The following is a 21841-nucleotide window of genomic DNA, read 5'->3' on the forward strand; positions in this document are numbered from 1 at the left end:
CGTTGGGGACTGCGTAGTCCATCACCGCTTTGTGGAAGCGCCCTGTGCGCGTGCGCAGCTCTGGTCCGGGCGGGGGCCTTAAGTGGGTCTCAGGTTTGGGGGAGCAGCGCGGAAGGCAGCAGCGTACTGCCCCCTGCGGTCTGCACAGGGCGGCGGCTTAGTGCGCGGCCTGGGCACTTGGGGCTGGCTGCTTGCGGCCGGGCGGCAGTCGCCACGGGACCCTCCGCCCCTCCCGCAACAGGCTGTCTCTGGAGGACGGTGGTCGCTCACCACTCCAAATCCGGGTGATGGGAGGTTTTCGGGGGCGGACTCGAAGGAGTAGATTTGGGGACTGAGGGAAGGGCTGCTTTGGGTAATTTCCGGAGCTGGGATTAGTCTAGAGGGGATGGAGGAGAGGATTCCGACTATGGTCGTCCGGGGCAGGGTCTCCGAGTCCAGATCTGGCCCGAGGTATCGGAACCGGGATTGGGGGGAGCAGGCCCCACGTGCTTGTGACGCGGGGGAGCCCGGTAGGCGGCGGCGGCGGCGACGCTGGGCCGGCGGCCGTTTGGTGCCGGGAGGGCGGCGAGGTAGGCTGCAGGATGCTGCGCGCTGCACTGGCCCTGCTCGGGCTGCCCCTGGCGGGGGCAGGGGCGGCCGAAGAGCCCACCCAGGAGCCGGGGTCGCGGGGCGAACCTCCCCCAGGCTTGGCGCTCTTCCGCTGGCAGTGGCACGAGGTGGAGGCGCCTTACCTGGTGGCCCTGTGGATTCTGGTGGCCAGCTTGGCCAAAATCGGTGAGTGTGTGTGTGTGAGTGCGTGCGCCAGGCCAGCGGTTGGCAGCAGATCCGCCCCCAACCCCCGGGTCCCTGGATCCCCTCAGCTTCTTCCACATTGTCCTGACTTAGGTTCGGTTTCCAAAAAATCCCGGTTCGCACCCAGTCCCTGCGCCTTCTCCTGTGGGTCTCTCTCCTCTCCGTTCTCCGTGGAAGCGCCAAGCATTTTCCCTTCCTGAAGGACTGCCCCTGCTCTCTTTGGGTTCTTTTACCCTCTTTGCTCTCCTCTTCCCCTTGCAATGAGTCCCCCTCAGTCCAGCCTCTCCCCACCAATGCCCAGCTTCCCAGAAATCTCCTTCAGCGGTGAAGTGAGGATGTGTGGGGACGTTCAGGGGATGGTATTCTCCGAGGAACACAGACATCCTGGTCTTAAGGAAGCCGACTTCCCTGGAGACGACGCCAAGTATCCATTCTCTTGGGGATGCTAAACCACCACTTTTCCTCTAGCTCACCTCTGCACCCCACATAAAAATAACACATTCTTGCTCCTAGGTATCCTCTGTCCCACGCACTCCCATTCAAATTCACATTCCTCCCACTTCGGGGTATAAGAAACTTCCGTTTATTGGGGCTTTGCTGTGTGCTGCCTACCCTAGTTGCTTTTATACTTCAACCTCCTTCAGTCCTCAAAACAGTGAAGGGTGTTTCAGACTATTTTCCTTGAATAGAGCTGCTTTTCCTTGCCTCTGCCCCTTCCTTCCTCCTCCCTTTTGTGCAGCTAGTGGTCCCTCCTCCCCCCAGAGACCCTCCTCCTTCTCCCTGTTGTGCAGGCTCTTCTGTGGGGGTGACTAATTATAGCTGAGCGTTGCTACTCACTCCCCATCTATGCTGGCACAGCCTGTACTCCGGCTTACCAATGCAGCCTTCATGTAGGAATCTCACAGCCTCGTATTTGCCCCAGGGACATTGCTTATCCCCCAGGGACATTGCTTGGTCGTGGTGGTGGTGGTGGTGGTGCAGGCCTAGACAGAAAGGGAACTCTGTACTTTGCCTTGGCAGCTGGGGATTAATAATGGAAAGTGGTACTCAAAATGCCTTCAGCGAGCCTGATTCTGCCAGAGAACTGGCTTTGTGATGGGTCTTGGGTTGCAGTGCTGGGTCTGGTGCATGCTGAGGAGATGAGAATGAAGTAAGGTTTCTGAAGGAGAGGAAAGAGGTACTCAAGGCAGGGATGAATGTGGGGAGTTCTATTGACTAAGCTCACACTAGAGATCCAGCAGCAGTGAGAGCAAGCTAGGTGCAGCTCAGATTTGGAGCGAAGAATTGTGTTTACTGAGAAGTCTGTGAGTTATGGGAGAGTTCTTGTCTTAAGGTTTATAGCAACAACTGTGGTTTCCACCGTTTGGGGGAAAAAGAGAAAAAACAATTCTCATAGAAGAGGAGAAATATAGAATGTTCAGGAATACCTCCCAGTTTCATTGCTAGGTCCCCACCACACACATCTTTTATTCAACACATATTTATGTAAAGCCCACTGTGTTCCAGGCATTATCTTAGGCCCTTTGAGTACAGCTTCCAAAGGGCATTGTCTTGGCATAGGTTTTCACACCTGTGTCAGGAAGAGTACAGGGAGGCCTCCTCTGCCAGCACCCTCAGGATTGTGTGGGGAAAAATGTGTTCACTTATAGTCTGAGGGCCCAAGGGAGATCCATATTCTAGGGGACAAAAGTATAAGTCTCAGTAGTGCTAGAAACCCTTTTCTTACTTTCCTCTCTTTTCCTAGAAACAGATCTCTTTATTATTTCCTCCCTGAGTCATATTAACATTTGTTGAACCTACTATGGTCTAGGCCTCACACTAGGCACATTTGCACACTTTATATAATTTTATCCTCATACTTTGTGATTGGTATTTTTCCCATGTTACAAGAGAAGAAATTGAAGTTCAGGTAGATTTAATAATAATCACAGTGATAAATCCAAAAAAAGACATGGAGATCTGGCTGCTAAACCTAAAACTTTTTATTTTTTTGTCAGGGTGGGGGGTACCAGGGATTGAACCCCAGGAGTGCTTAACCATTGAGCCACATCCACAGCCCTTTTTGAGACAGGGTTTCACTAGGTTTCTTAGGGCCTCATTAAGTTGCTTGAGGCTGGCTTTGAACCTGCAATCTTCCTGCCTTAGCCCCCTGAGCTGCTGGGATTACAGACATGTGCCACCACGCCCAGCTAAAACCCAAAACTTTTAAAGTACTGAGTCCTTGCTGAGCCCAGACAATGAAAAATATGTTGGGCTAGAAGGTCTACAAAGCTCCTAGGAGGTGTAGTATGCATTATAGTTGGGAAACCCTAACTATAATATGATAACATAATAACATTTATCATAATAATATGTAACATTTATTGAGCTCTTACTATAAGCAGTGTGCTAAGGGCTCTTAAGTGGATTATTTATTTTATCCCCACAACAATCCTATGAGACTATTATTGTTTTGTTTTTTGTGGTACTGGGGGTGTAACTCAGAGACACTCTACCATAGAGCTGCATCCCCATTTTTTAAATTTTATTTATTTATTGGTACCTGGGATAAAACTCAGGCACATGACCACTGAACCACATCCTCAGTCCTATTTTGTATTTTATTTAGAGACAGGGTCTCACTGAGTTGTTAAGTGCTTTACTTTTTGCTGAGGCTGGCTTTGAATTCGCGATCCTCAATCCTCCTGTCTCAGCCTCTCCAGCCACTGGGATTACAGGTGTGCGCCACCACGCCCAGCTTATTTATTTTATAATTTTTTTTTAGTTGTATATGGACACAATACCTTTATTTTATTTATTTTTATGTGGTGCTGAGGGTTGAACCCAGTGCCTCACATGTGCTAGGCAAGCAACATTCTACCACTGAGCCACAACCCCAGCCCTTATTTATTTTAATTTGAGACAGGGTTTTACTAAGGCTGTCCTTAAACTTCAAATCCTCCTGCCTCAGTCTCCTATCTGGGATTATAGACATGTTACTGTACCTAGCTGATTGCTATTGTTTTTACTTCCTCCTTGCTGATGAGAAAACTGAGGGTCAGAGAGGTGAAGTTATTTTCCTAGATCAGAGAACTAGTAAATGGGGGACTTAGACCTTGAACCCAAGCAGCCCGGGAAGCCCGGATTTCTACAGCTGTGTTATGCATAAAAAGGATTTGCTTAGGTTCAAATAATAGCTGTGGAAAGGAGGTCAGAGAAAGATGAGGTCCCCTGAAGATGAGAGAGGAGGGAGCATTTCCAGGAATGGAAAAAGCAAGCAAAAGCCTTGCTGCAGTGAAGGGTTTGTAGCCCTGGAGGTTAGAGATTCTAGAAATTTTGCATTTTGATTTTCTTCCCTTGGTTCCAGGGTCAGGGCTTCTAAGACTGGGAGGTTATAGGCTGGTGTGTGGAAGGTGTTCCATAAGCTCATACCTGCTACCCTCTTCTTGCATTGTAGTGTTTCACCTGTCTCGGAAGGTAACATCTCTGGTCCCTGAGAGCTGCCTGCTGATTTTGCTGGGCCTGGTACTAGGGGGCATTGTCTTGGCTGTGGCCAAGAAAGCTGAGTACCAGTTGGAGCCGGGTACCTTCTTCCTCTTCCTGCTGCCTCCTATTGTGCTGGACTCAGGCTATTTCATGCCTAGTCGGCTGTTCTTTGACAACTTGGGTGCCATCCTCACCTATGCTGTGGTGGGCACACTCTGGAATGCCTTCACAACAGGCGCTGCTCTCTGGGGCCTGCAGCAGGCTGGACTTGTGGGTGAGTGATCCTGAAGACCTGGGCTGACAGGCAGAGGTTTTTGTCAGACCCATCACCTCTCTTCTTTCTCCTCCAGTTCTGAAGGTTCCATGCTGGCAAGAGCCATGCTATAAAAGATCCATCTCAGGCCCCTCCCACCTGAAGTATAAGGCAACTCTCCAGATGGGCTTCAACCCTCATTTACTTCCCTTCTAGTCAAGTCTGCACTTCTGCTGCATGACAACTGAGTGGGGACCTGGCTCCCAGTGTGTGCGCTGCTGAGCTGGAGGAGCCTGCATTACCACTCTGTTTTCTCCTGCCCTGTGTTACCACACTGCCACTTGCCAGCCCTACTTTCTTGAGACACAACTCACCATTTCTGTCCTGGCTCTACTCAGGCCATGTCAGTGTGGTTTCCTGTTTTTATTATTTTTACTAAATATATATATATATATATAAATGCTAAGCACTATGCTGGGCATTCTCTCCTTACTTATCCTATTGACTCTTCATAACAAACCTGTTGGGGTATAATTTGTCCCATTTAATGGATGAGAAAGTAGAGTCCCTAAAATTCATTTGCTATCAGATCCAAGATTACCAGAAGTCCAAGATTAGCCTCCATTTTATTGAGGTGTTTTTCCTTTAGCCCCTCCCCTGTTCCCCTCTTTATTTCCTTATCAAAGAAATCCATTCAATCCTGATGTTGATAATTCAGACTTCTTCCAAAGTAAAAGGAGATGTTTATAGTTCCCAGCTGGGGACTTCAACCTGGTTTTCCTAATAAGATAATGAGCTATTTGGGACAGGAAGGGAAGAGTGGACATTAGATCCTAGTCTTAGTAGTAATTTTAATAATAGTAATAGCTATTGGATGCTTACTATGTATCAGGCTCTGGCTAAATAAAGGACTTTTGTTTTAAACTTTAAAAAATTATAAATAATTGAGTACATTATAATTATGTATATTTGTGGGATTCATTATTACATACATACACAATAAATAAAGAACTTTTTAGGTGCATATTGTTATTTCCAATTTGTCCATGGGAAAAGTGAGGCTCACAGAGATTATTTGACATGTTCAAATACCACCTGTAGGACTTTTTTGGCTGTCTTCTTGCTGAGAACCGTGAGTGTCACATCTCTTTGGCTGAGAACTGCAGGAGTGGGAGAAAGCTCTCTCCTGTTATCCTCCCTAATAAAGCCAGTCGACAGCCAATTCCCACCTGCTGGGAGCTACTATTATGATTGCTACAGTTTTCATTACCAGTACCATCTTAGTTTTTCAGTTTACATAGAGCTTTTTTAGCAATATCCTGAGTTGGTTTTTGCAGCCATTTTGTGAGATGGGCAGATGAGGAAGCATGGTTAACAGAAGTCATGTTACAGTGACATCACCCATATCACACAGCTGATGAGTGGCAAAGCCAGGCTTTGGGAATAGGCAGCTTGCCTCAAGTCTCCTGACCTGCAGGCCAATGCCCTCCTCACCTTCCCAAGTACTTTTTGGGCTTCCTGTTTTATCAGTGAGGGTAGCATCTGGTCTGTTCCAGTGAGTGCCACATGAGTTGGGGACATCTTCACCAATTACTGGTCTGTCTTCTGTCTCTCCCTTGCTAGCCCCCAGAGTGCAGGCTGGCCTGCTGGACTTCCTGCTGTTCGGGAGCCTCATCTCAGCAGTGGACCCTGTGGCTGTACTGGCTGTCTTTGAGGAGGTGCACGTCAATGAGACTCTCTTTATCATCGTTTTTGGGGAGTCCCTGCTCAATGATGCAGTCACTGTGGTGAGTGCTCAGCAGGCTGACATCCCTTGACCTCAGGCTACCACATTCTGACTAGTTGGGCATCTGAGCAGGCTCAGACCCTTTCTTCTGGTCCCCTGGGGAAGAAATAGGTCTCAGCTTTTCCCCTCTCCCAGTGGCCTTGGTTGCTATCTCCCCCTCACTTGCTCCTGAATTTCCTCTTTTCACTTAGGTGCTGTACAAGGTCTGCAACTCCTTTGTGGAGATGGGCTCTGCCAACGTGCAGGCCACTGACTACCTGAAGGGAGTCGGTCAGTATTTCCCCCTCTTTGTCTCCCCCAGGTTGCTGAGTCCCACCTTCCTGGCAACATGACAGCAGAGGCTATTCGGGTTGCCTCATTTCTTACTCTCCTCTATGGAGAAATGGGGTCTGGGCAAAGCTTGCCCTGGGATCCTGAGCCCTGGGGAGTGTGGTGGGTATCTTCCACCACTTCCTACCAGGCAGCACTCTTGTCAGCCTTGGGAGGGTCTGGACCAGGGGTCATGCTGATAACCCACTCCTCCCCCAGCCTCCCTGTTTGTGGTCAGTCTGGGCGGGGCAGCTGTGGGCTTAGTCTTTGCCTTCCTCCTGGCCCTGACCACACGCTTCACCAAGCGGGTCCGCATCATCGAGCCGCTGCTGGTCTTCCTCCTCGCCTATGCAGCCTACCTCACTGCTGAAATGGCCTCACTCTCTGCCATTCTTGCGTGAGTTCTGGGAGCCTTGCAGGCCGGCAGCTGGGAGGGGGCACTGGAGATGGTTGCCTCTCACATGGACAGAAGTGGGACCCTGAGGAGTTTGTAGGTTTTCTTGAGCCCTTGTGTACTGGTTCCTCAGTCTCCCTTGGAGAGACAATAAACCTCAGGTAATCTTCCAAAACTGGGCACCCAGAACTGGGTACTCCAGGGCCCAGTCTTCCTCTGACTTAAAAACCTGGGACCACTGGCTGTGGTAACTAAGTGCTTCAAAAGATGCCTCAGAGTCTGCTAGTTGGAGCATGTTTCTCGTCATTTTCCCTCCTGGAGGCACTGAGTGGAAGCCTAGAGATCTGGATTCCCAGGGCCACTCCCCTGACTTGCAGTGTCCATGCATTCCTAGTTTTTGTCCTTGCCTTCCTAATTTTTGCCTCTGAGAGTCTGACACCCTGTGTTGGGCAATGCCCACTCTTGCAGCATGCTCAAACCCTGGAGGCTGAGCCCCCTGGAACACCTTCTCACTTAATTCTGTCTCTCCATTCTTCTCCCAGGGTGACCATGTGTGGCCTGGGCTGTAAGAAGTATGTGGAGGCCAACATCTCCCATAAATCACGCACAGCTGTCAAATATACAATGAAGACTCTAGCCAGTTGTGCTGAGACTGTCATCTTCATGCTGCTTGGCATCTCGGCTGTGGACTCTTCTAAGTGGGCCTGGGACTCTGGGCTGGTGCTGGGCACCCTCTTCTTCATCCTGTTCTTCCGAGCCCTCGGTATTGCTGGCACCCTCTGTTTCCCCACTCTCCTCCTTGTCTCCCCTCCCCCTGCAGGCTCATTCCCCAATCTGAGTCCACATCCTTGTCAATTCCTATGCCTCCCCCTAGTGCTCAATTCTCCCAGTCCTTACCAGACCTTAGCTCAGACACTTGGTGCCACCCACACCCAGTGTCTTCCACTCCCAACACCTTGCTCCTGCTGACCTTCCTCCTGCTGTAGGCGTAGTCCTGCAGACGTGGATGCTGAATCAGTTCCGGTTGGTCCCTTTGGACAAGATTGACCAGGTGGTGATGTCCTATGGGGGCCTGCGGGGGGCTGTGGCCTTTGCTCTCGTCATCCTGCTGGATAAGACCAAGGTCCCTGCCAAGGACTACTTTGTGGCCACCACTATTGTGGTGGTCTTCTTCACAGTCATTGTGCAGGTGGGAGTGCCCATGAGGCTGGTGGGGAAAGGGTCCAGTAGGCCCTGGGGAAAGACTTGCAACCTATGGAACAGGCATTCCTCCTCCTGTTCGGAGAAGCAGGAACTTAACTTCCAAGACCTTGAGTGCACTGGGGTAGGGGGACAGAGCTGAGGCCTAATGATGGGGGAGAGAAAGACAGCAGGGAACTGATTAGGGAAGGGCTCACCTCCTGCCTGTCCATAGGGCTTGACCATCAAACCACTGGTCAAGTGGCTGAAGGTGAAGAGGAGTGAACATCACAAACCCACCTTGAACCAGGAGCTGCATGAGCACGTGGGTACCAGAACCCCAACCCTCCACCTGTCCCTTTCTCCCTTCTCCTATTTTGGCAGAGTCCTGATCCAGTCCCCCTACCCACCCCCTTCTAGACTTTTGACCACATTCTGGCTGCAGTGGAGGACGTTGTGGGGCACCATGGCTACCACTACTGGAGGGACAGGTGAGGGAGCTGCCCCGAGGCTCCTTCAACAGCAGCAGCCCCACCAGACAGGGCAGCATGGGGGATGTGCCACCCTTCTAAGAAGGGACACAACCAGGTTCAGGCTGGGTGACCTCTGTCTGGAGCCTTAGAGAAGCATTACTGTGCTCAGGATAAGACAAGGCTCCCTAGTGTGGCCTGCCTGGCCCTGCATGATCTGGCATTTTACCAGATTCCAGCCCCATCATGCTCTGCTATGTCTTGGATGGTCTTCCTGCTAATTAGTTGGACCCCATTAGAGCCTTAGGATCCACCAAGATCCCTGGGCCTGGCCACTGGGACCATTGCACATGTTCTCTCTACTAGAACATTCCCTTGCCTCATCTTACTGTAACTTTTGTTCATCCTTCAGATCTCACCACAAGCATAAATTCCTTAGGGAGGGCTTCCCTGGCCTCCCTGAGAAGGACAAATCCCTATCATATTCTACAATTATCCTTGTTAGTTCTTGTCATGGTTGCAATTTTACAGTTATTTGCAATAACTTTAATTAATGTCAGAGTTTCCCCCAACACTGTAAATTTTACAGAGCAGGAACTAGCCTTGAGATTCTCCCGGCTGAGACCCATTCCAAGAAAGCCAGGCCAGTGCTGGTGGTGTCCCTGTCCTATCTGAGGAAGGGCCAGCCAGCCAGGCCTTGGGGATGGTACTCAGGGCTGGGCCTGGCATCCTCTATAGGTGGGAGCAGTTTGACAAGAAGTACCTGAGTCAGCTGCTGATGCGGCGGTCAGCCTACCGCATCCGGGACCAGATCTGGGATGTATACTACAGACTCAATATCCGGGATGCCATCAGCTTCGTGGACCAGGTAGGGCATATGGCCGAGAAAGCAGGATAGAAAGGAGCAACAGGCAGGCAGGCAGCCTTATTAGGAGAGAGTTGGGAGTTCCCAGCTGTACTCATGGTCTGATGAAGTAGCAGAATTAAGCTTGACCTAGTGCTGACATTCAGAATCTGGCAAGCAGTATAGAAAGGTGGGAAACATCTGGACCCTTGAGTCAACAGATGTAGTTCAACTATTATCACAGGTGTGTGATTTTTGGAAGCCACTTATATGTCTGAGCCTGTTTCCTCAGTCATAAGAAAGCAGAAATAAGAACAAGAGTACCTATGTCAGGTTTTATGGATTTAATATATAAAATGTTACTACAGTATCTAGCACATCAAAACAGCAAAAGAAGTATTAACTATTGTTCTCTTTATTATTCTCTTGATGCTGTGGGCCACCTTCCATCTGATTGCTGTCTGACTTTGGTCTTGACCCCTACAGGGAGGCCATGTCTTGTCCTCCACAGGCCTCACTCTGCCCTCTATGCCCAGTCGCAATTCTGTGGCAGAGACCTCTGTCACCAACCTGCTGTGAGTCCATTGAAGCCTCTTCCCCTTCCCCAAGCTCCTCTCCACTGGGCCCTCTCTCCAAATCCCTTCTGGGGAAGATTTTTCAGCACCTTTATTTCTATTCTTCCCCTGGCCTGTGCCTCCTGCCCCCTCCCTAGCACACATGTCCCTGCCTCCTGCAGGAGGGAGAGTGGCAGTGGAGCGTGTCTGGATCTGCAGGTGATTGACACAGTACGCAGCGGCCGGGACCGTGAGGATGCTGTGATGCATCATCTGCTCTGTGGAGGCCTCTACAAGCCACGCCGCAGGGTGAGAGCAGGCAGGACATAAGAGGTCCAAGGGTTATGGGGGCTGATCTGGGGAGGTATGATCGAAGCTCAAGAGGCAATTGGTGCCAGATTGTGGTAAGCTGTAAATGCTCAGTTGGAGAGTGCTGCCAACAGGGTTTCATCCTGTTGGCAATAAAAAACCTTGACTTGTTGTTGTTTTGGAGAAAGGACTGACCTTCTCTGGTAGCACAGAGGGCGCAAATTGAGAGCAGGAGAACCAGTAGGGATGTTGGAGGGAAATACTTCAGATTCAAGCTAGGTGGTGGGAGGAAGAGGACCACAAGGACCTGGGGATTGGCCATGAGAGGAGAGGAGGAAATGGCTAAGGGGCCTTGAGGGTCACTAGAGAATAAAAGTCACAGGAGCAGGGATGCTGAGGAAGCTTTTGGGATCAGCATGGGGGAGGCAGACATGTTTTAGGAAATAGTGAGTTAGTTCAACACAGACCAGTAGGAAATCTGTTGCAACCCCACAAGGGGGCAGCAAGCCATATTTTAAACCTAAAATGAGAAGCTAGCTGCTACTATCCCTGGCAGTTGTGCTTTTTTGGGGGGTGGGGTGGGGTGGGAGTGGTACTGGGAGTTGAACTCAGGGGCACGCGACCACTGAGCCACATCTCCAGCCCTATTTTATATTTTATTTAGAGACAGGGTCTCACTGAGTTGCTTAGCAACCTCACTGTTGCTGAGGCTGGCTTTGAACTTATGATCCTGCTGCCTCAGCCTCCCGAGCCTCTGGGATTATAGGCATGCGCCACCGTGCCTGACCCCTGGAAGTTTTAACAGGCAAGGTTTTTTAGATCATTGAGACAGAATTGACTTTCTTTTAACTTGCACCACATCCTGATTTGACTAAGTATCTGCAGAATAAGCTTCAAAGGTCTCAAGACAGCTCTCTCCATATAGGCTCTCCTGCCCTCAAGCCATCATCTCCTACATCTGGTGTGTCTGCTCCGGTAATGAGAAAGGGAGCTCAGAATGGAAGGTGCTACTCTGTGATTGGCTATGGCAATGCTGAGGGCTTTCTCACCTTTCTAGTTTTGAAACTTGCCATGGTCTTTCTACAGTCCATGATCCTGCAGGCTTTGGTTCACGAGCTGGGGGGCCCTATGTTGTCCTCACAATCTGCCAGACTCCAGGCCCCTGTCTCTTCCTTAGTTAATGGCTGGCAAACACTGTCTCATCTAACCAGTGGGGTTTATATTCTTCTTTTTTTGCAGAGGGTACTCAGGATTGAGCCAAGGGACATTTTAGCACTAAGGTTCATCTCCAGTCCTTTTTATATTTTATTTCGAGACAGGGTTTTGCTATTCTAAGAGTTTCACTAAGTCACTGTTGCTGGCCTTGAACTTGCAATCTTCTTACCTCAGCCTCCCTAATAGCTGGAATTATAGGGTGTGCCACTGCACCCAACAAGTTTATATTCTTTTAACTATTTTTTTTTGTGCAAAATTTCAGCAGAAATAAGAATTCTCATTTATCCATTACCCAGCTCTAATAATTACAGATACATAATACATTTTGTTACATTCTGTAGCCCCATACACCCTGCCCACACTTTTTTCTTTTATTAGTGCATAATAGTTGGGATAATTTTGACAAGATCATACATACATGGAATTTTTTTTTTCATTCATGGAATTTAATTTACTCCATTCAGTCCTCCATGTTTCCCCATTGTTCCTCCCTCCCCCTAGTCACATGCCTCTTTTCTACTGGTCTTCCTTTCACTCATTTATTTTTGATCGATGCTTTATAGATATGGTATAGATAAGGTAGAATTGACTGTGGTATATTTTTAAACATGCATATAGTTTAATTTTGTTAAAATCATTTTGCTTTTCCTCCTTTTTCCATCCTTTCTCCCTCTCTTTTGATCTCCTTTTTATATTCCACTGATCTTCCCTATATCTTTATGATATTGGATCCCCATTCCTTTTCCCCCTTATTTTGCTCTAGCTTCTGCACATAAGAGAAAAATTCGACCCTTGATTTTCTAAATCTGGCTTATTTCATGTAGTATGAGAGTCTCCATTTTATTCACTTACTGCCAAATGCCATAATTTCATTCTTTTTTATAGCTAAGTAAACTCCATTGTGTATATATACCACATTTCCTTAATACACTCGTCTATTAATGGGCATCTGGACTGACTGGTTCCATAACTTGACTATTGTGGATTGTATTGATATAAACATTGATGTGACTTTTATCACTGTAGTATGCTGATTTCTTTTAGACAAATACCAAGGAGTGGGATAGCTGGAGCATGTGGTGGTTCCATCATAGTTTTGGGGGGGAATTGCCATACTGCTTTCCTTCCATACTAATTTCTTGCCCACACTTTTATCTTTGGGGATGTTGGTTTACCGGGCATTGAACCCAGGGGCGCTTCACCACTGAGCCACATCCCCAGCCCTTTCAAAAACGTTTTCTTATTTTGAGACAGGGTCTCATCAAATTGCTGAGGCTGGCCTTAAACTTGTGCTACTCCTACCTCAGCCTCTTGAGTCACTGGGATTATAGGCATATGCCAGTGTACCCAGCAATATTTTTATCTTAAAACTTATCATATCACATAATCTCTAAATATTTCAGTTTGTATCTCTAGTTGGCAAGAAATATTAAAAAAAATAAATCATAGTACTATTATCACAAAAATGACAATAATTCCTTCTCATATCAAACATTCAGTGTTCAATAGATAATCTTTTTCCAGATTGTTTTTTCAAATCAGAGTCCAAATAAAGTCCACATTTTGTACTGGGGAAATATGTCTCTTCATTAAAAACAACAACAACAACAACAACTATAATAGTTCCTTGTCCCTCTTTTTTCTCCCATGGTATTTATTTACTGAAGAAACTGGATACTTTATCTTAGAGAATTTTCTAGATTTTGTTGATTGAATTCCAGTGGTGATAGTTAACATGTTCCTTCATCCCCTTGGTCATTAAATCTTGAGCCCTGATGAGATTCAAAGACATTCAGTTGGTATGCTATATACTTCTTATTGTATTATATCAGGAGTATACAATTTATACATAACTTTGTGTGTGTATGTGTGTATGTGTATGTGTGTGTGTGTGTGTGTGTGTGTCTAGACTGACCAATGGGTTCAGTCTAATTAGTTCTCATGTAGTCAACTTTAAAAAGAAGGAATAAATGTGTGCTTATCCTGTTAAATGTCATCTTATTTAATTTAGCCCATCATTCCATCATTTGGATCCCATGTCTCCTCAGATTCATATCATCTGAAAATTTGCTAAGCCTGTTAATTTGTATTCATCCAAGTCAACATAAAAATGTTGAACAGGATAGAGCTGAGACAGAGTCCTGTGGCATGCTACTAAAGACTTTCCTCCAGACTGACATGGATCAAGCATTTTTTGGGTATGGTTACTCAACCAGTTCGGAATCTACTTAGTTGTAACACAACACAACCTATAATTCCTCATGTTCTTTCTAGAAATATCATTAGAGAGAAACAGAAGCATCTAATATGCAGCTAGAAAGATAACATTATCATTGAAGAGAGAGATAAGGACTGGAGAGAAAGATTTGGTAGCAATCTATATCAGAAGTTTCTTTGGTTATATCAGAATCCTCTGAGAAGCTTGCTCAACTATTCCTGGCTTCATTTCCTGGAGATTCTGATTCTGTAGTATTGAGTGGGATTAAGAGTCTGTGTCCTTAACAAGTGATTCAAACGCAGCTGGTCTTAAGGCTGGTGTTCGGGAACTACAGACATATCAATGGGATAGTCAAAGCCGGGAGAACAGATAAGTTCTCTGGGGAGAGAGTTTGGAGTCAAGAGAAGAGGACCAAGGATGCACTTGAAAGAAAGGAATAGGGAGCCAATGAGGGAGAAGGAACCCTTGGAGAAGCAGTAGCAGATATGTCTCAGGCCTAGGGGCAATGAGGCCTGGCTGGTGTCTAGGCAGAATGAGGGAAAGTGTCAGAATCAAACTATAAGAGTTTGGCAATAAAGGCTTTATTCAAGGAGGCAGGCTCAGGAGCTTTCCCAAAAGCAGAGAGGAAGTGACCAGTGACAAGGGAAGAAGCAAAAATGCAGGAGTGGAGAAACTGTAGTGATTACTGATGGAGGCAAGAAGGAGTGAAATGAGCAAAGCCAAGGCCAGGGCTGGGGAGTGACAGACCCCTTCATCTCCAGGAGAGAGGCATCTCTGTGTGCATAGGTCAAAGAGGGCAGATGAGAGACTTAAAGGAAGCTCTTAGAACAGGTTCAGGGAATCAGAAAATAAGAGTGATGGGAAAGGGACCAGACTTGGGGTTTGAGGCAAGATGAGTGATTTGGAACACTTTGCAGTACTTTGGGGGAATTACCTACCATGAGATAATGGAAATGTGGCTAAGTTCCTGAAGATAGAGACAGAGACAGGCTGGGTGAGTGCACAGTAGGCTTGATCTTTTTTGAGTTTTAAAAAGATAAGATGAAGGGGATGGCTCTGAAGTAGGTAGATAGGTACTGGGATTGAAAGGGTCTAGGGATCAGGGGAGATAGTTATGAAGGCCTCAAGTGCAGTCTGGGTCTAATGATGGTTGTTGTGGAAATAGCTGGAAAGTTCAGCTGGAGAAAGGATCCTGGGTACTTAGAAGGGGCCAGGATGGCCACAGGGATATGAACCACATGCCAATAAATGGAGATGCAAAGAAGGAAATGGCCCCCATAGACTTATAGTAGTCCCAGGGAATAAGACATGATAACTTGCCTTCAGTCACTTCAAGTCAAAAAGAACTGGGAAAAGGAACAGCAAAGGATGGGGAAAAACAGATTTGGAGGAATCAATTCTAGGGTGAAGGGAAGTTTTTCTACAGTGAACTAGAATACAGTTTCTGGATGGGTTCCTATGATACCGTTTTGTTTTAATCCATGGCTAGTTCTGGAAAAGTTGGGCTGGCAGAACCTGCGGTGAACATGTTGGGGCTGTGGCCTGGGGTTCCTGTGGGAAGCCAAAGCATCCAGCCTCATGGCAGGGTGGGGCTGTCATTGCCAGTACAAAGCCAGCTGCAGCCGCCACTTCATCTCTGAGGATGCGCAGGAACGGCAAGACAAGGAGATCTTCCAGCAGAACATGAAGCGGCGTCTGGAGTCCTTTAAGTCCACCAAGCACAACATCTGCTTCACCAAGAACAAGCCACGAACCCGCAAAGCCGGCCGCAAGAAGGCATGTCCTTTCTCTGAGAGTCCTCTTTGGATCTGGGCACACAGTTTTGAGTCCTTATGTGTTACAATCTAGCATTAGGGAACCCCTAGTTGAATCATCATCAGGGATTTGGTAACTAGCAGTTTGAGTTCCCTTTTAGATCCTCCTGGGCCTCCAGAAGAGTAAGGGGAGGTGTTCAGGGGGAAAGCAGGCTCTTGGTTATGTAGTCACTTGCTACTAGAGAGATATAATAACAGGGGAGGAGCAACTCCAGGAGCCACTCAGTCAGCCCAAGCAGATGCACCCAGATTCCCTGCTGGGGTACAGGTGACTCAAACTCCACATGCCTCTGGCTGGCTGAAGAATGGTTAGATGGTAGAACCACTGACATACAAAATTTCCTCCCCTGCTGGGTTAGGAAGACTTGTCCTCTGTTGACCCTACCAGAAGGCAGGGTTGGGGTGCAGAGCCAGGGCCAGAAGCTCAGGGTTTCTCTCTTGGTCCTCAGAAGGATGGTGTGGCTAATGCTGAGGCTACAAATGGGAAACCTCCTCGAGACCTGGGCTTTCAGGATACAGGCAAGCAGGGAGCAGGGGTGGCTGGGCTTAAGGATGGAAGGGAGTTGGGGAAGGGCAGGACCCATCTGCCAGAGTCCTGGAGGACCTTCTCTGGGTGCATTTAGCATATTAACTGGGTTTCACCCGTCAGGGACTAGAGGGGCACTCTTGCTTTCAATGTTGAAAATATTCAAAGCAGTAATATAATGTGTGACAGGAGGTACCTGATTGCTAACTGGTTTACAGGCCCTGAGGACTTGGAAACGGTCATAGAGAAGGGAAACTTGCCTGGGCCTTGAAGGATGGGTAAACCCTGGGGCTTAGTGTCCCATGTGCAAAACTATTTCCCTGTGAACATAGTGTTAATGGACCTTCCAGCCCTCCCAGTGCTCATGTTGATGGTGAGGTCTGGGGCTGACAAGAGGATAGAGGAGCTAGAAGGTGTGATCATTACAGCCTCCTCCAAGGGCTTAGCTCCTTTGGTTGCCTCCTCAGGCTCTGCAGTCTCCCTTCCCTTCCTCTCAAGCCCTCTTCCTACTAGAGACAGAGGAAAAAGGCACCTCTGTCAATATGGGCTGTGCTTGGGGGAACAGGAGCTGGCTTGGGGTTGCTGGGCTGCTCCCCCCACCCCAACTCAGCTCTTGTGCCTATCCAGCTGCTGTGATACTAACTGTGGAGTCTGAGGAGGAAGATGAGAGCGACAGTTCAGAGACAGAGAAGGAGGACGACGAGGGGATCATCTTTGTGGCTCGGGCCACCAGTGAGGTTCTCCAAGAGGGCAAGTTCTCAGGTAATGGCTTCCTCACTGCCTCCCTCCCCTTTGGAGCAAGGATTTTCTTCTCTGCTCCTATGGCCTCTGCTCCAGATAACTTTCTTTTCCTATTCACCATTTTAATCACTAACCAGCTTTTACTGAGCATCTCCTTTCTAACAGAAAGCTGACATACATGATCTGGTTCAACCCTCACAACAACCAAGATGGAGAAACTAAGCTCATAGATCCTAAAGGACTTGTCAGTTGTCCAGTGTCACATGGCAGAACCAGAATTAGAACCTGATCTGTGTGACTACAAAGCCTAATGCCTCTCACTGCTATTTCTCCATGAGGAGCATGAGATGACAGCAAACCTAAAAGCAGGCTCTGCTGTATCCAGGCTTATCATACCTGCCCTCATGTAGAGCCCCAAGTGAGGGTGGTACCTGACCTGGGGTAGGAATCTGAATTAATAAAAATGGAATTATAGATAAGATGATACATGCATGTTTTCTGCATGTGGAAACCAAATTCAATCATAATACTAGGTATCACTGGTGGTTGGCTCAAGAATTCTCAGGTGACTTTTTAGACAGATTTATTGAAGAAAATTTCAAAATACATAATGATAGAACAGGAAAATAAACTCTTATTTATTCTTTACCCAGCTTCAATGATGACCTATTCATACCACTCTTATTTCACCTTTACCCTCACCTATGACCCTTGCTCTTATGAAAAAAATCTCAAGTATCATACCACTTTATCAATAAATATTAAGCATAAAAAGAGGGATTATTTTTAAAAACTATAACCACACTGCCATTACTTTATGTAAAAATCTTTGTCATCAAAGATTCTAGTCCATGTTTAGATTTTCCTAGTGGTCTTAATATTTTTTATAACAGCTTTGTGCAAATAGAAATCCAGGTAAGACCCACACATTACATTTGGTAGATAAGTCTCTTTTATCTTTTAATAGTGGTTCTCAAGGGATGGGATGTGAAGAGATTTGGCATCCCTGAGGATAACCAAGTTTTGGAGACATGTTTGATGTCACATCTTGGGATAGTACCCTTGCACTGAGTGGGTACAGAAAGCCAGGAATGCTGCTAAACATCTTACAAAGCACAGGACAGCCCTATGACAAAGTGGCTACCTCAAAATGTCAACCCTCACAACAACCAAGATGGTTGTCAAGTTTGGAAAACTCTGAGTGAGCCTTGCTACTTTTTTCCCCTTGCAACATATCTATTGAAGAAACCAGGTTATTTGCCCTGTAGCCCTTCCCTGTCTGGATTTTGCTGATTGCATCTCCAAGTGTCATTTAATATATTTTCTGTCTATTATATTTCTTTTAAATCTAGATCATCTCCTTCTTTCCTTCCTTCCTTTCTTTCTTGGCAGTAGTGGAGATTGAACCCAAGGCTTTATACATGCTAGGAAAGCACTACCACTGAGCTATATCCCTAGCCCTAGCTCTTAAAAGATTTTTTTTAAATTTTTAATTTTTTTTTTAACTTTTGGAGACAGTATCTCACTGAATTGCCCAGGCTGGCCTTGAACTTGCAGTTTTCTTGCAGCAGCCTCCCACATAGCTGGGATTATAGGCATATGCCACTGTACCTGGCTCTGTTCTCTTTTCATTAGGCTAACTTTGATCCCTGGATTCAGATATTGTTCATTTTCAAGTTACTCATTCACCTTTTTTTTTTTTTTTTTTGGTACCAGGGATTAAACCCAGGGGTACTTTATCACTGAGCTCCATCCCTAGCCCTTTTTATTTTGAGACAGGGTCTCACTAAATTGCTGAAGGTCTCAGTAAGTTGCAGAGACTGACTTCACACTTGCCATCCTCCTGCCTTATCTGGGATTACCAGAGTGTGCCACCATGCCCAGTTTATTCATTTGCCTTTCATTAATTGGTCTTGGCAGCTATTCATCACTACCAGATACAACAATTCATTAAGGGTCATATAATGGTGATACTCTGTATCTTTTTAAGTATGGGGGATTGAAGCTGGGGATACTCTATATGGAGCTATATCCTCAACCCTTTGTATTCTTTTGAGACAGGGTCTCACTAAATTACTAAAGCTGGCCTTAAACTTGTGATCCTCCTGCCTCAGCTTCCCAAGTAGTGAGGATTAAAGACATGGACCACCATAATTAGCTCCTATTTTTCATCTTCATTTGTTAGCAGGAATTCTGTAAAAACTTTCCCTAATCAATTATTTGGTTACTTTGAGGAACAAACAGAAAATAATGGATAAGTGCTTGATCTTTCCTTTTATGTCAGTCTTCAGACCAAGAAGTTAGTTCCCTAGCATCCTCTAAAGGTGAACATTGATGGTTTTTGTTGTTGAGTGATGGGAAATGAGACTTTTTGTTACTAAATTTTAATATTCTAGGTCTTTCAAGAGATAATTTCACTTCTAATTATAGCATCAATATTTTATTTTACTTTCTTAGTACCAGGGATTGAACTAAGGACACTAGACCACTAAGCCACATCCCCAGCCCTATTTTGTATTTTATTTAGGAACAGAGTCTCACTGAGTTTCTTAACACCTTGAAGCTGGCTTTGAACTTGTGATCCTCCTGCCTTAGCCTCCCTAGCTGCTGGGATTACAGGCATGTGTGCTACCATGCCTGGCAATCATCAATATATTTTATAACATAATCAAGAAGGTTTTGGGGGCCCTGGAAGTACAGCTCCATGTAAAGCACTTACCTACCATGTGTGAGGGCCCTGGATTTGATCTACAGCATGAGGGAAAAAAGGAAAGTTTATTAAACTCTTTGGGACTTTATCAATGAATAGTTACGTGCAACACATTGTACTTGACATTGGAGAGCTCAGCTTTCCTGTTTAGAACCTCACAATTCCTGTAATTCAGCAGCCTGCACTTCTAGGATTCTCAGCTCCCATTCCCTATCTTGCCATCCCAGCAACTTCAGCCTGCTGTTAGGTTTGTATGAGCTCATGCTCTGGTCTTAAATAAAGGGCTGTGGTGGGTGCTCAGGCAGTGTGCCAAGCAACAAAGCCTCTGGCCTAGAGCCTCAGGGTCTTCCTCTCCCTGGCTTCCTGTCTCTCTCTTGCTGGCTGGTTGGTATGGAGCTTGGCAGAGTGCAGTTCCTGAGACTGGTGCTGCAGGTTTGGTTAAGGTGATAGGAGATGAGACTTTTTTCCTACCTGGCTCCTGCTTCTTCTGCTGCAGCTACTTCCATTTGTTCAGTAGGTATCTCTTGAGCAACTGCTTTTTGCCCAGCCCTGTGGTAGGTGCTGGAAACACAATGGAGAGCAAGACATTCACTGAATAATTGTACAAAGGATGTAATATGGCAACTGTGGAATGAATTTACTTATAAGAACGTGCTTATACTTGAGGATTTCACTACATTGGTAATGAGCTCACATGTACTCTCTGTTCCTAGGAAACCTTGAGATATGCCCTAGCCCACGCATCATTCCTCCCTCTCCAACCTGTGCAGAGAAGGAACTACCCTGGAAGAGTGGGCAAGGGGACCTGGCAGTGTATGTGTCTTCAGAGACCACCAAGATTGTTCCTGTGGACATGCAGACAGGCTGGAACCAGAGCATGTCATCCCTGGAGAGCCTGGCATCCCCTCCTTGTACCCAGGCCCCCACTCTAACCCGCCTGCCCCCACACCCACTGGGTACTGAAGAGTCCCAGGCGCCTCTTGAGCTGTCCTCTGATCCCCGTCCTAGCTTTGCCTTTCCCCCAAGCCTGGCCAAGGCTGGCCGATCTCGAAGTGAGAGCAGTGCTGATATCTCCCAGCAGCAGGAGCTGCAGCCCCTCATGGGCCATAAAGGCCACACCCATCTTAGCCCTGGCACTGCTAATTCCCATTGGTGCATTCAATTCAACAGAGGAGGGCGGCTGTAGCCCAGCGTCTGGGGAAGAATAGGTGACAGAACCCTTGTGGGAAGTATTCCCTGAGCAATGGGCAGAGGAGCTCACTCAGCCTGACATGGGGCCAGAAGAGTCTGGACTGAAGCAGAACTAGGTTTCCTTGGGGATGGTCAAAAGGGTCTCCTGGGCTGGTCCTCACAGAGACTCTTCTCATCCCTGCTCCTAACCCCTTCCATTTCCATTTCAGTAATGGCTCAGGACCCAGTCCAAAGTTCTAGGGGCTGGGCCCAGAGATTTGGGTAGCTGATGTCCCTTCCCTAGGGAGTCTTCCTAGGCTCACTGTAGACAGCTAGCTGTTCCTGCCCCTAAAATAAGGACATCATTCCTTCCCTGCCCTTTACCCTGTCCCTAGTACTAGGTCAGGGACAGTGCCCTAACAGTGAGGCTCAGCAAGAGGCTGGTCCTCAGAAGCACTGGAGTGGGAGAGGGAGTGGGCCTCACCCTTGGTCTCTGGTGCCCTATTGGGTCAGTTGGTTTTTTTGTTTTGTTAGGGTAGTGGGCATCTTTGTCTCTAATCCTTGCTTTAGCTCTTTCCCTTTGCTGCCAGGTATTGGGGTAATGGTTCTTCCTTTTCCAGGACCAGGGCCCTGGGCCAGGCTTCAGTTAAAACTGCTTCTTAGCCAGAGTCCCTCTGGGGATCTGATACTATGGGCCCAAATCTGGGACTCTCTGATGCTTGAATCTGGGTTTTCTGAGGAGGGGACACAGTAGCCTCTGGGCTCCCATGTCACCATCTCAACATTCCTCAGAGAAGGAACCAGGTATCCCAGGGCTACTGCTCCATTGCTCCAGGGGCTGAGATGCCTAGCTGCAGTGATAGCAGGGGCTGAGTGACAAGTGGCTTTCCTGAGGTTAGCCCCTGCCTTGTGTTTTGTACCTTAGACCCAAGATATATTAAAAATCTCTCAGATGGATGGTGTCTTCTCTCCATGTGTCTGGGGATTCTAGGGGTAGGGACAGTGGGGGTTTGCCTGTCCAGGGATTCTGGGGTAGAGAATGGAGGGGGATCCTAGGTAGGACTCTTAGTTCTGCTGGTCTTCCCCATACCT

The 21841-nt window shown here is 47.3% G+C and overlaps 1 protein-coding gene across 3 annotated transcripts; it reads left to right on the top strand.

Annotated features, from left to right (window-relative positions):
* The first annotated feature begins 581 nt into the window (after positions 1-581).
* Positions 582-21706, top strand: Slc9a5 (solute carrier family 9 member A5). Of its 3 annotated transcripts, none has more exons than XM_027953899.3 (16): positions 582-774; positions 4229-4531; positions 6134-6297; positions 6488-6566; positions 6825-7002; positions 7542-7762; positions 7986-8188; positions 8414-8503; positions 8599-8669; positions 9387-9516; positions 9979-10067; positions 10229-10355; positions 15394-15564; positions 16052-16121; positions 16756-16890; positions 20293-21706. In XM_027953899.3, exons 1-16 carry the CDS (start codon positions 582-584, stop codon positions 20763-20765), a joined length of 2697 nt encoding a protein of 898 aa, XP_027809700.2. In that variant the 3' UTR covers positions 20766-21706. The 3 variants fall into 3 exon arrangements, with proteins under 3 accessions (XP_027809700.2, XP_071460777.1, XP_071460778.1); XM_071604676.1 differs by having other exon boundaries at positions 16055-16121; XM_071604677.1 differs by lacking the exons at positions 15394-15564; positions 16052-16121; positions 16756-16890 and having other exon boundaries at positions 20293-20606.
* Positions 21707-21841: the final 135 nt, after the last annotated feature.

The sequence above is a fragment of the Marmota flaviventris genome, chromosome 18 (assembly GCF_047511675.1).
Source record: "Marmota flaviventris isolate mMarFla1 chromosome 18, mMarFla1.hap1, whole genome shotgun sequence".
Classification (NCBI taxonomy): domain Eukaryota; kingdom Metazoa; phylum Chordata; class Mammalia; order Rodentia; family Sciuridae; genus Marmota; species Marmota flaviventris.